Source organism: Budorcas taxicolor, chromosome 1, assembly GCF_023091745.1.
Source record: "Budorcas taxicolor isolate Tak-1 chromosome 1, Takin1.1, whole genome shotgun sequence".
In the NCBI taxonomy this organism is placed as follows: Eukaryota; Metazoa; Chordata; class Mammalia; order Artiodactyla; family Bovidae; genus Budorcas; species Budorcas taxicolor.
The window spans coordinates 176,204,119-176,218,744 of NC_068910.1; the positions used below are offsets into that span (position 1 = coordinate 176,204,119).

Genomic DNA, 14,626 nt, shown 5'->3' on the forward strand with positions numbered 1-14,626 from the left:
CTCCTCAGACAACCACTTTGCCTTGTTGCATTTCTTTTTCTTGAGGATGGTTTTGGTCACCACCTCCTGTACAAAGTTCTAAACCTTCATCCGTAGTTCTTCAGGCACTCTGTCTACCAGATCTCATCCCTTGAATCTATTCACCATCTCTACTGTATAATCATAAGGATTTGATTTAGGTTACACCTGAATGGTCTAGTGCTTCCCCTACTTCAATTTAAGTCTGAATTGTAAAGAGGAGCTCGTGACTTGAGCCACAGTTAGCTCCAGGTCTTGTTTTTACTTATTGCATAGAGCTTCTCTATCGTTGCCTACAAAGAATATTATCAATCTGATTTCAGTACTGACCATCTGGTGATGGCCATGTGTAGAGTTGTCTCTTGCGTTGTTGGAAGAGGGTGTTTGCTGTGACAAACACTTGACACCTGTTAGCCTTTTCCCTGCTTCATTTTGTACTCCAAGGCTGAACTTACGTGTTATTCCCGGTATCTCTTTGACTTCCTACTTTTGCATTCCAATCTCCTAGGCTGACTTTTTTTTTTTTTTTTTTGGGCGTTCTAGAAGGTGTTGTTGGTCTTCATAGAAATGGTCAATTTCAGCTTCTTCAGCACTAGTGGTTGGGGCATAGACTTGGATTACTGTGATGTTGAATGGTTTGCCTTGGAAACAAACAGATCATTCTCTCATTTTTGAGATTGCACCCAAGTACTGCATTTCAGACTCTCTTTTTGACTATGAAGTCTACTCCACTTCTTTTAAGAATAGTAAATATAATCACATGTGAACTAGATTTGCCCATTCCTGTCCATTTTAGTTTACTGATTCCCAAGATGTTGATGTTCACTCTTGTCATCTCCTGCTTGACCACATCCTATTTACCTTGATTCATGGACCTAACATTCTAGGCTCCTATGCGATATTGTTCTTTACGACATTGGACTTTACTTTCACCACCAGACACACCCATAACTGAGAGTCATTCCTGCTTTGGCCCAGCCTCTTCATTCTTTCTGGAGCTATTAGTAATTGCCCTCCGCTGTTTCCCATTAGCATACTGGACACCTTCTGCCCTGGAGGACCCATCTTCTATCATCACATCTTTTTGTCTTTTCATACTGTCCATGGGGTTCTCTGTGGCAAGAATGCCGGAGGGTTGCCATTAACTCTTCCAGTGGACCACAGTTTGTCAGAACTCTCCACTATGACGCTTCCATCTTGGGTGGGCCTGCACAGCATGGCTCATAGCTTCACTGAGTTACCCTCACCCCTCTGCCATGACAAGGCTGCAAGTCATGGAGGGGCATGGAGGCTTTGAGGGATAAAATAATGAACCTGAGCTCATACAAGCAAGTGGAAGATTTGGAATTCTGTCCCAGGCTGTCTGGATTCAAATTGTGTTCTTAACCACAGTTCTAAACTACTATTTGTAAGTTATCTTTTTAGAGGTTTCATTCTTTTAAAATTTAGCTCTTTAAGTCAAAGTCTCCTTGTTCTCTGCTTTACGTCATTATATAACCCTGTGCCTGGAGCAGGGAGTGACTCTGTGAATATTTATTGATGTGACCTGATGTCAGAGGTCAAAGAAATTCTAACAGATTTTTCTGGGTGTTTTGACTTGCTTGGTTAGACTTGATGATTTTATCTTGATAAACTGGCTGTTTTCTGTCCTCCCTCTGACTGTTGGTATGAGATGGTCAGGGTGACTGTCAATAATTTAAATCCGTGACATTTATGACCTAAATGAATGGTGCTAAGTGGTGGGGAAATTTACTAATGTGTGTGAAATCAAATCTCAAATTTTGTTCCATGCTTCAAAGTAAACATTTTAAATTTACATGCTTTTTTCTTAAGCAGTATTTTATTACTTGCATATTTTATATGTCAGATCAAAGGAGTAAGAGCAACCTGTACTTCACCTTTCTTACAATATCAAGTCCTAGCAATATATTTAATTTTGCACAGTTTTTTCTTGATTTCTTTGGGGGAAGAAAAGGCTCTTCATGGAGGAAATGGTCAAAGTTGGTTATGTTAAAGTTACTTTGAGAACTCTGTGCATACTCTGTTAAGCTCTGGGATCAAATTCTTTCCTGTTTAATATAATGACAAGTTAGCCAAAGAAGCTGAAGTCTAACATTGGAGTTTTGTTTACCACGTTTCTTCTATCTAACAGCATGCTGCTTGATAAGATAGGTGCTCAGAGCTAGTTGTTTCTGGTTCTTTAATGGTTACATCTGTGCTGGTGTGTTAGTGAAACAGAAGCAGTTTCTGGCTGATGCAATGGGAAAAGGGCATTTGGAAGAGTATTGTATAACTTGGAGAATCAAGGGGAAAAACTGAATAATTTGCCAGCTTTAGGAAGGGTAGCTGTGACAATTGTAACATCTTGAGTGTCCAACCAGGTGCTTCTCTGAAGTTTTGGCCTTTGAAATGACTCAGTTCCATTTTCATTCAGTGCTCTACTCAGGATTTCTCTTTCTTGGAAGGGAGCCAGATTTGCTCTCCACTTAAGCCAGGTGCCTATTTCTTGCTTGGGATGGTTCACAGGTCACCATAGGCACAGAAGATGGGAAAATAAGTATTTCTAAAGGAAATGTGGGTACTATTAACAAAGAAAAGGAAACGGACATCAGCAAAAGATGCTCATTGCCATCAAGTTTCATCTCAAAGCAGAGAGTTTAAATGAAAGTGTTAACTTGGATAATAAGTGAGTTGGATTTTACCTGAGTTCAATCAATAAGTTATATCTCTACTTAGAAAATACTGGCAGCCAAATTCCTTAACAAATATTTTATATTTGTGCAAACTTGATTCTTTTTTTCTGACCACATTTTAAAATGTTTACTTAGTTGTTTTCAAGCATATACAAAATTATAATATGAACCCATATGCAACTTCAATGATTGTTGAAACATTTTGCCATTCATGTTTTTGTTAATTGCATTTGGAAGCATTAACATGAGATGATTTTATAGTTGGCTGGATAAAAGCTCATGAGATTTAACATAAAGTCTGAAACTTGCTTTATGAATGTATATTCAAGTGTCAAATTATTTATTATTGGTTTTATACCAAAAAGCATGTTGCCAGTTAGAAAAAAAGATACACTGTTCAATGGTCATGCATTGTTTATCTAGAAGTAGAATTTTATTTCCATCAGTGAGGCTTTTTTGTGGCTTAAGCCTGATAAACCAATTCTTTAACAACTCTGTTTTCAGGTTACCTCTTCTCAATTTGTCTCCTGGCTCTTGGAGGCTTGGGGATGTGAATCAGAGGCTTCACTCACAGTGTCTCTGAACAGCAGGATGCACGTGCACTGCGTGAGAATTGACTGTGCTCCAATCTCGTTTGCAGTTGAAAGATGCATGAGCGTAATGCAGTCTGGGACACAGATGATCAAGCTGAAGCGTGGGACCAAGGGGCTCGTCCGGCTCTTTTACCTGGATGAACACCGGACCCGCCTCCGATGGAGACCCTCTAGGAAGAGTGAGAAGGCAAAAAGTAATGCTAGCTTTTGAATTCTTGATTTGACTTGACCCGGTAACACATGGGTTCTATTGGATGGGCTCTGTGGAAGTTGGTAAAACTTTCATAGTTTTACAAGTTTTCAGGGGCCAGTGGTTAGAGAATGTGCAGAGACAGAATAAGTGATGACCATTTTTGCTTTTGTTAATTCATCAGGAAATTTAAATCCATAAAAAGTTTTCTTGTCCACTAGTGCTGTTGAAGGTAATATTTATCCTACATTGAAGACATGTTGTATTTAGTTGGGATATGAGGTTTTTTAGCTTGAGGCCTTTTATATTCCTATAAAAAAGTGAAGGAAGTCATAAATCCAATAGGATTGAACTGTTTTGACATATTCTGTGCACAGTTAACTGACGAATGGATTGACAAAATTGTTTTAATGATATCAAATAAAATAGCTTTGATCTGCGTCCTCCATAAAGCCGCTCTCCCAATCCTACACTCAGTTTCAAGTCCATGTTGAGTCCCCTGGAGCATCTCTCTCATCTGCTCCTTCCTCCTGTTTTGACATGGACCTCCTTCATCCAGGGTCTCTCTTTTTCTGGAGGCCTATGCAAAATCTCCTAACCAAGCTCCATTTGCTAGTTTCTTCTGCCCTGACCAGTGAAGATGCTTTCCTCTTCATGTCACAGATGACCTCCACTAAATTAGGGTTATGTGATATACAAATTTATTCTCACTTAACAAGAAACCCAGAGACTAGCTGGCTCCAGCTTTGGGACATTGAGCATCTAGTTCTGTCTCTCTGAGCACTCTTGGCTCTCTCCCTTCTGCACTGACGTTGTAATTGAGGCAGCAGCAACATGGCTTCACAACTGACAGGCTTCAGGAAGATGCAGAAAAGGGACCTGCTCTTCCAGTGCTTCCTTTTCAAGAGGGAAGAGCCCATTCCACACCCTTCCCTCAAGCAGAATGCATGTCTCCTTGGTTATAAGTGGGTTATGTTCCCACACCTAAAGCCATTATAGGAGACCGGAGTGGGGCCACCCCAGTGGCTTAGCTGCACCAGAACTTGCCCTGCAATGATCAGAGGCTCATTTCCCCAAGAGTGGAAAGAAAGAAAAATTGGGACTTGCCATTAAGGCAGAGCAGAGGCATGGATAGTGTATATGGGCAATCAGTAAGAATACAACTTTCTGATTCATGCCCCCAAACAGGCAAGTGAACAAACAGAACGTAGTGTTTAATCCAAAGTAATCCTCTCTGCAAGTGTTCCTCTGACCCGAACCTGCAGTGTTGCGCCACCACCTAAATAATGCTAATCTCTGCACTGTCACTCCAGCTCCTCCTAATCTAGCCTCTACCTGCCTTTCCAGCTTTGGCTCCCATTACTCTCCTTCCTGAGCTTTTCAGTCCAGCATCTCTGGAGTGGGGCTAATGTTTCTGTATCTTTATGCCTCTTTTCCCTGATCGGCCATCTTGTATTCCCCTCCACCTCTCAAGCCCCGCTCTGCCTTCACCCTTAAAGCTTTCTCTCTATGAATCCAAATCACATTTATCTATGCTATTTGGTTGTCATCAAATGTTTTTTTCCCTTCAGTTTTAACTGCTGTCATATGCATATTGTTAAACATCAGAGTCGGCTCTAGGTCTTTGTATGTTTTCCTTGCATAAATGTATAAACTATACATTTGATATATTCATATCCCTCTTTTCTACCAGTCTTCTTGCCTGCTGGGCTTATCTGTCTTCCTATCATAAATTTTAACACTTCCTGACCCAGTGCCTGGGAGGGTATTGTCTGAGTGCCCAGGAGGGTAAAGTAGTACGTGGAGAAGGTTACTAGCAGGAAATGATAAAGCTTGTACTGCACATTTGGACTTTTCACTTGTCTAGACAATTCACAGACAATTAATTTTATTTTTAAATCTTAAGATGATTTTACTTTTCTTAATCTGCACACATATCTTCACCGGCCAGGTAACTGCACTTTCCTCACTTTCCTCACAGTACTTATTGACTCCATTTACAAAGTCACCGAGGGTCGGCAGTCTGAGATATTCCACAGACAGGCTGAGGGGAACTTTGATCCCAGCTGCTGCTTCACCATCTACCATGGCAACCACATGGAGTCCCTGGACCTCATCACCTCCAACCCCGAGGAGGCCCGCACCTGGATCACAGGCCTCAAGTACCTCATGGCTGGCATCAGTGATGAAGATTCTCTTGCCAAAAGGCAGAGGACCCACGACCAATATCCTCCCTAGAACTTTAATTCTGCACTCTGTATGTGTCTGTGTGTCTGTATGTGGATTAGACTATACTTTTCCCCATAATTTTGAGGCTTAAACCCCCTTTCCTTGCTGTCTTTCTTCTTTACCCTTAGTACCTTTCTGCCCCCTCCTCACCCCCACTCCAAGTAAACGAATGTGTAGAACATTTAGAAATTTAAGCTTACGTGAACTCAGGAGCAAACTTCTTTGGAGGAGACTAGATTTAGCTTCATAATCTGCTAGGTCTCCAAATGCAGCGTAAAGTTTCCTAAGAGAGATGAAGCAAAATGTTTATTTGAGTTAGAGGAAATCCCACTTTGTCATAGAGTCAGTCTAGTTTAACAAACACCTTTTTTTTCTTTTTCAAATTCATGAATTTCATCACAAACTTCCTAAGCAGTGCAATGGTAAAAAATCCGCCTGCCAAGGCAGGAGACACAAGAGACGCAGGTTTGATCCCTGGGTCAGGTAGATCCCTTGGAGAAGGAAATGGCCACCCACTCCAGTATTCTTGCCTGGAAAATTCCATGGATAGAGAAGCCTGGTGACTACAGTGCATGAGGTCATAAAGAGTCGGTCACGACTGAGCAACCGAGCACATACATCTTACAAAACACTTTTTCGAGTTCCAGTTATATACCAGCTGTTAAGTTCTTTCCTCCTTTTTCTCTCTTCTTAATTTAGAGTTTGGAATCTGAACTGATTGATCCTTAAGGGGAAGTTATTTTTTACTTATATTTACCCTGTCTAAGGAATGATGCTAAAGCTGAAACTCCAGTACTTTGGCCACCTCATGCGAAGAGTTGACTCACTGGAAAAGACTCTGATGCTGGGAGGGATTGAGGGCAGGAGGAGAAGGGGACGACAGAGGATAAGATGGCTGGATGGTATCACCGACTCAATGGACATGAGTTGAGTAAACTCCAGGAGTTGGTGATGGACAGGGAGCCCTGGCGTGCTGCGATTCATGGGGTTGCAAAGAGTCGGACACGGCTGAGCGACTGAACTGAACCGAACCCTGTCTAAATTGTTCAAGAAACTGGAGTTTCTTGATTAAAATTCTGATTCTCATTCTTGATTAAACCCAATCTTTGGTCCTGCAGCACTGACAGGATAAATGATTAATGTGCTAAGTCTGCCGGCACCTCTTCTGCTGGGATCCCCTGGACACGTGACATGCATGGCCTTTCTGGCCTCAGTTTCCTTATCTGTAAAGTGAGGGTGTTAGACTCATTGACTGCTTTGGCTCCCTTCTTCACATTTTGAATGGTCTTAAAATACATGTTTCTCCCTCCCTCTGTAGGAATTAGTACTACTTTCCTGCTGTCATTGGAATGTCCACCCTAATTTTTTTCCAGAGTAGTGGTAGATTTGTGCTGCTAGAGCTATAATCTTTACCCAGGGCACTGTTGAAGCAGGGTGGAAATAGTCAACCCATGAAAGGATGTTGACAGTGCAAAGATCTAAGCTGATGAGCCATGATGTTTTCATCAATATTCACAGCATGCAGGTAAATCCAACTGGGATTCATAAGTGAACAAAACATATAACAATGAACTTTGTATGCTTTTTTTTGTTAGTTTGGTTCTTAACTCCTTTACATTTGACAAAAAAACAAATAATGAGTGCTTTCTTGTGCAAGCCACAGAACCATACTAACAGTGCCTCAGACAATAAAGAATATTCATTTTCTCATGAACAAGAGACCTGAGGTAGAGTTAATTCAGTGGCTCAGTAATGTCATTAGAAGAGATCTAGGTTCTGCCATTCTGAGCATTTTGGCTTGGTCCATTAACTGGCTACCCGTTGGTCAAAGAGGACTGCAACAGCTCCATGCAGAGAAACCTTACCCAGAGGGAGCAACGTTTCTTCTCATAAACCTGCCCCTCCTTTTTTTTTAGAAGTAAAGAAAAACTTCCCGGGAGTTTCACAGACTACCTCTCATCATTGGCCAGAAATGCTATTGTGGGCCCATTTCTAAACCAACTCTGACAAGAGAAATTAACATAATTGGACTTTGATCTCAGGACCCTTTTTGTATTTTTAGAACCTGAAGACTCCAAAGAGTTTTTATGTGGGCTCCATTTACTGATATTTCTCATATTAGAAATTAAATCTGAGAATTAAAAGAGCTCATTAAAAATTACAATAAACTATTACATATAAACATTTTTATGGAAAGTAACTTTTTCAAAGCAAAAGTGAAAGTGAAATCACTTAGTCATGTCCAACTCTTTGCTATCCCATGGACTGTAGCCTATCAGGCTTCTCCATCCATGGGATTTTCCAGGCAAGAGTGCTGGAGTGGATTGCCATTTCCTTCTCCAGGGGATCTTCCCAACCCAGGAATCGAACCCTGGTCTCCTGCATTGCAGGCACACGCTTTGCCGTCTGAGCCACCAGGGAAGCCCAGTTCAAAGCAAAACAAATCAGTGAAAAAGGAGGTATTGCTTTACTCTTCTGGAAGTCTTTAAGGTTTTCTACATGTAAGATTGTATCATCTGTAAACACATAATTTTACTTCTTCCCTTCTGATTTGGATGCCTTTTATTTCTTTTTCTTTCCTAGTTGCTTTGGCTAGAACTTCCAGTACTTTGTTGAGCACAAGTGGTGAAGGCAGGCATTCTTGTCTTATTCCTAATCTCACAGGAAAAGCTTTCAGTCTCTAACTATTGTCTGTAATATTTGCTGTGTTTTTTTCACATGTAACTTTTATTATGTTTGGGTAGTTTTCTTCTATTCCTATTTTATTGAGTGTTTTTATCATGAAAGGGTGTTGAATTTTGTCAAATGCTTTTTCTGCATCAGCTGAGATGATTGTGGTTTTTCTCTTCATTAAGTTGATGCAGTGTATTACATTGATCAGTTCTCGTGTGTTGAATAATCCTTGTATTCAGGAATAAATCCCACTTGGTCATGGTGTATAGTCCTATTAATATGCTGCTGAATTGTATTTGCTAGTATAGCTGACCCTTGCACAGTGTAGGAGTTGGGGTGCAGACCTCTTGAGCAGCTGAAAATCTGAGTATAACTTTATAATTGACCCTCTGTACTGAGGTTCTGTATGCGTGGATTCAACCAGTTGCAGTGCATGTAGTACTGTAGTACTTATTTATCGGAAAAAAAATCCACATATAAGTGAACCCACATAGTTCACACCCATGGTGTTCAAGGGTCAACTGTATTTTGTTGAGGGTTTTTCCACCAGTGTAAATAAGAGATAATGGTCTATAGTTTTCTTGTAGTGTGTTTCTTTGCCTTTGGTATCAGGGTAATGCTGTCCTCATAGAATGAGGTAGAAAGTGTTTCCTCCAATTTAATTTTTTGGGAAAAATTTGACCTTTTGGTGTTTGTTGTTCTTTAAATATGTGGTAGAATTAACCAGAGAAACCATCGAGTCTAGAGACTTTCTTTGTTGAGAGATTTTTGACTACTGATTCCATCTCCTTACTAGTTACAGACTTATTCAGATTTTTCTATTTCTTTGTGATTTAGTCTTGGTAGTTTTAATATTTCTAGGAATTTGTCTATTTCATCTAGGTTATCCAGTTTTTTGGTGTACAATTGTTTATAGTGGTATCTTATAGTCCGTTATGTTTCTGTAGAATTAGTAGTAATGTCCCCACTTTCATTTCTGATTTTAGTACTCTGAGTCTTATTTTTTTCTCTATAACTAAAGGTTTGTTAACTTTTATTAATATTTTTGACACTGAGTCTTTTTTTTCTCTCTGTCTGTCTAAGTAAAGGTTTGTTGATTTTTATTAATGTTTTTGAAAAAATACTTTTGATTTCACTGATTTTTTATCTCAGTTGTTTTTTCACTTCATATCTGTTCTTGTCTTTCTTATTTTATTCTTTCTGCTATCATTTTAAATCTGTTGAGACTTCATTGGTGGCCTAAAATGTAATCTATCCTGAAAATGTCCCATATGCCCTTGAGAAGAATGCATATGCTGTTACTGTTGGGTAGAGTGTCTATACATGTCTGTTAGATCTAGTTGATGTATTGTGTTGTTTAAATTCATTTCCTTAGTTCTGTCTGGTTGTTCTATCCATTATTGTAAGTGCAGTCTCCAAGTATTATTGTAAAACTTTCTCTCTTCAATTTTCTCAGTTTTTGCTTTATGTATTTTGATGGTCTGTCATCAGATACATGCATGTTTACAATTGTTATATCTTCTTGTTGTATTGAGACTTCTATTAATACATAACGACAGTCTCTTACAGCCTGTTTTGATTTAAAGTCCATTGTTTGATGTTAGTATAGCCACCCCTGCTCTCTTTTGGTTATGATTTGCATTGAGTATCTTTTCTCATCCTTTCATTTTCAACCTGATTGTGTCTTTGGAACGCAAGTGAGTTTCCGTATAGTTCAGTCAGGAATTTTAATCTATCCTGTCCATCTGTCTTTTGGGGAGTTTAAATGATTTACATGGAAATAATTATTGATAAGGATTAATATGTTATTGTGCTATTTGTTTTCTTTATGCCTTATATCTTGTTTTGGTCTCTTATTTCTTGACTAATAAGAGACCATCCTCTTTTTATGTGGGTTTTTTTTTTTTGGTTGCAAAATAAATTCCTTAATTTCTTATTTTTCTTTTTATGTAAATTTCTTCTTATGTAAATTCTATAGCTGTCTTCTTTGTGGTTATCTTGAGGATTACATTTAATATTCTAAAGTTATAATACTCTAGTTTAAATTTATACTACTTTAGATGAGTAGGTTTTTGAACCTGATTTGTTTGTTTATGTTTACTAGCAGTAGAAAGTTTTCATATTTGAGTTCATTGACAGCTGAAGAATTGCATATTTTGAAAATATGCTATCTGGAAAGTGAGTGTGCCCTAGAATCACACAGAGGAATCATTTTATTAGAAATATAGAATAGTTGCTGTTTATATCAGTGAGGAAAGAAAAAGAAACAGGAAATTAATGAATAATGAAGAGGAAGCTGGTGTCAAAAATAGGGAAATTTGTGTTGAGTCAGGGAACCATTCTCATAGAGATTTGTCAGAATTTGATAGGGGTTTAGATAATGTCTTACTATCAGAATGACATCCCTGATTAGATGTACATTTAATTACATTACCTGGGGAGGACAGAGCTGATATGTTCATTATTATTACATTTCAATTAGACCTAAAAATTTCAACTGTGAATGAATAATGAGAATAATGAGTCTTAAATGATTGCATGAATAAAATCCATTCAGTGTAAAGTGAAATTCAGGTGATTTCTGCAGTATGGCCATGTTGAATGGAGGTAGATGTGGTACCTGTGTCTATCAGAAGCAACACAGTGTTGTGATTAATGACTGAGACTGGTGCTGCCCTGTCTGGGCTCCAGCTCCAAAGCTGCCGTATACTGTGTAACTAGGGGAGTTACTTAAACTCTTTTGCTTCAGAGTCTTGAACACGCTGATGATGATAATGATGGGGCCTACCCTGTCTCACTGTGTGACCATCAAATGAGTTGGTTATACACAAAGTGTGTTGAATGCTCTCTGGCTCATAGTAAGCATTTTATAAATAGTAGCTGCTGTTATTGCTAGAGAGGAATAAGGATTGGCAGACTTTTTGCTTTTTCTGTTCAGATAGATTGACATCTAAAAACGCAGTGTCCACAGCATACAAAGATGATGATGCTTAGGTACTAAGCCTCACCATATTCCTCCATCAGATCATTCTTCTCTGTGATTCCTCCACCTTACCTCTTGACGCCACTAGGGAAGTTATTACCTCTAGAAGACTCCAGGCAGTCCTTTATGGATGTTGTCAATTGAAGCCTTACATCTTCCCTATAAATTTGAGGTTTTGCTTGTTGGGCAAATATGGCCCTCCCTTCCTGTTACATGGCCTCCTGAGCTAAGAATGGGTTTTCTATGGCTGAAAAAAATCAAAAGAAGAATAAAATTTTTTGACACATGAAGTTTTATGAAATTCAGACTTCAGCATCCTTAAATTTTATTGAAACACAACCATGCCAATTCATTTATGTATTGCCTGTGGTAGCACAGTTGGGTATTTGCAGCTGAGACCAAATAGCCTGCAAAACCTAAAATATATACTATGAGGCCCTCTTCAGGGGCCTGTTTACCTACCCCTGAACTAAATAGTACTGTTCAATGCTTTACATTCTCCTTAAGTTTTTTGATTAAAAAATACTAGGCCAGAACTTTTCATTCAGTTTTTACTCTCCTAGTTTTTCTTTGTGAAATTGCTATTTCTTTTCTTAAATTTATCGTGTATTGACTATGAGTCATTAATTCAGGGCTTTCTTGGGTGCTCATGTGTTAATTATGAAGAACAACTTTGGGGTATCAGAATACTTTTACAAGCAGTTATATCTTATCTTATACCATGTGTACTGTTACTGAGAGAATGGTGTTTCTTTCATAGAATCTTAGAGTTGGAAGGGGCTTCAAGGTCATCTAGTTGTGCTCGCTGACATTATAGATGAAGAAATGGAAACCCCAAGAGGTAATATAAGTCATAGGGCCCACTGTCATAGGGCCAGTTCAGAATGAAGTCAGAACTAGTGTATATTACTTGTCTGAGTCTACTTCTGTTTCTGTCTTAGCAGCCCTAGATCCTTAAACCAACAGTCCAGGCCAGCTCGTGTGTTGACACTGAAGGCCTTGCAGACACAGGCTCATCCAAAAGGGTTTGTTTCTGCAGAATATTCATGCTTAGGGTTTGTTTGTCCTTGCTTCTTCCCTGGAGAAGTCTTTAAGGTGCTTTGGTAAAGAAGTTTAGCATCAAAGGGTGAAAATACTGCTGTCCTTGGGCTCATTTAATAATTTATTTGAATTCTGACCAAATATTTTGTGGGGCACAGAGCAGTGTTCATGGTCAAAAGAAATAAAGCTCATGCAATGGGCACTGTAGGCCCAGAAAACAGACACAACAAGATTCAGGTTCTGACTAGTAATTAAGTCCAAATGTTTTACTCTTGATTTTTCAGTTATTTTTCCCCCTGGGTCCTGTGTCACCCTTTAACTTCCAGGTATCATATATAATGAGGTCCTACCTGAACTCTGTGAGGAACAATTGAATTTGAAAGAACTGGCCTGGTTATTCTCAAATGTTATAAAGGGAACAAGATGTGAAACAGATATTTACAGTGGAAAATCACTTCTGATTAACTTTAGGAGAAATAAGACTATCTTATTTTCTTTCTAAGGTATAATCTCCTGTAATCATAATTTGAATAACCTAAAAATATAAATGTTCTGAGTTACTACTAAGAGGTCAGTTAATATTTTGACTTAAATGAAAATCTTTCTGTCTGAGGTCACCTGCTTGATGAATATTTTTCATTCACTTTCCTTTGACCTAATCCCAACTACGTTCTTTTCCTCTTCATTATCCTTTGAATTTTGAAGGTGAGTTTGGTTTTCTTTTCTTTCTTCTTTTTTTAAAAGATTTTTTGATGTGGATCTTTTTTTAAAAATTTTGTTGTTGTTGTTCAATAGCTAATTCATGTCTGACTATTTGCAGCTATTTGCAACCATAAACTGCAGCATACCAGGCTTCCCTGTCCTTCACTGTCTCCCTGAGTTTGCTCAAACTCATGTCCATTGAGTCAGTGATGCCATCCAACCATTTCATCCTTTGTCACCCCTTTCTCCTTTTGCTGTCAGTCTTTCCCAGTGTCAGGATCTTTTCCAATGAGTCAGTTCTTCACATCCGGTGGCCAAAGTGTGGGAGCTTCAGCATCAGTCTTTCCAATGAATATTCAGGACTGATTTCCTTTAGGATGGGCTGGTTGGATCTACTTGCAGTCCAAGAGACTTCAAGAGTCTTCTCCAACACCGCAGTTGAAAAGCATCCATTCTTTGGCTCTCAGCTTTCTTTATAGTCCAACTCTCACATCCATACATGACTACTGGAAAAACTGTAGTGGACCATTTTTAAAGTCTTTATTAAAATTGTTACAATATTTCTTCTGAAATTTCTTCTGCTTATGTTCTGTTTTTTTTTTGGCCACAAAGCATGTGGGGTCCTAGCTCCCTGACGAGGCATCAAACCTTCGCCCCCTGCATTGGAAGGTAAAGTCTTAACCACTGGACTGCTAGGGAAGTCCTTGGTTTTTCAAATATACATAACAGTCCTATCTTCTGTAATCTAACCCCTAACAACTGTGAATCATACATTAAAAAAAGTTCTCTGCTAAAATGTAACTGGGAATTTAAAACTCACCCATTTGTTACTATTTTATTATACTTCCTCACTATGTAAAAAAATCCAATACTCATTTTTCTGGGGGCCTTTTAAAATCTCAGTTAACATGATATAAACCCTTTGCATCTAAACTCATATTCTCAGGCACCTAGTATCTTAACTGAACTTTAAAGCAACCTCTAGCATATCAGGTTATAGTTTCTTTTCCTGCCCTTGATTTAGAAGTTGGGTCTATTAGTTAAGAACCGTCAAAGCTAGTAATAGGAAGAAGAACAGTGTAGAGACAGCATTCTATGTAGGAGAAAATAGAGACAGACTAAATTACAGGAGACATGGGGTTGAGACCTGGTTCTTTTTACTAATTCTTACCAGATTTCTCCCTCTCTTCTAGTTTTATATCCTCATTTGAACAATAAGAAGATTAAACAAAATGGTCTCAATATCTAAATGTAAGAGTGGAACTGAGAAAAGGGAATTGAAAAGATTGTGTAGTGTGAGGTATCAATTCAGTTCAATTGCTCAGTTGTGACCTACTCTGAGACCCCATGAACCGCACCATGCCTCCCTGTTCATCACCAACTCCCTGAGTTTACCCAAACTCATGTCCATTGAGTCCATAATGGCATTCAACCATCTCGTCCTCTGTCGTCCCCTTCTCCTTCTGCCTTCAATCTTTGCCAGCATCAGGGTCTTTTCAAATCA

At 38.8% G+C, this 14,626-nt stretch overlaps 1 protein-coding gene across 1 annotated transcript in view; it reads left to right on the top strand.

Annotated features, from left to right (window-relative positions):
- Positions 1 to 14,626, top strand: part of PLCH1 (phospholipase C eta 1) — a 291,635-nt gene that overhangs the window by 182,268 nt on the left and 94,741 nt on the right. Inside the window, exons 3-4 of the mRNA XM_052637717.1 lie at positions 3,352 to 3,498; positions 5,476 to 5,718. Coding sequence (XP_052493677.1) covers positions 3,352 to 3,498; positions 5,476 to 5,718 — 390 coding nt within the window. The remainder of the gene's footprint in view (positions 1 to 3,351; positions 3,499 to 5,475; positions 5,719 to 14,626) is intronic.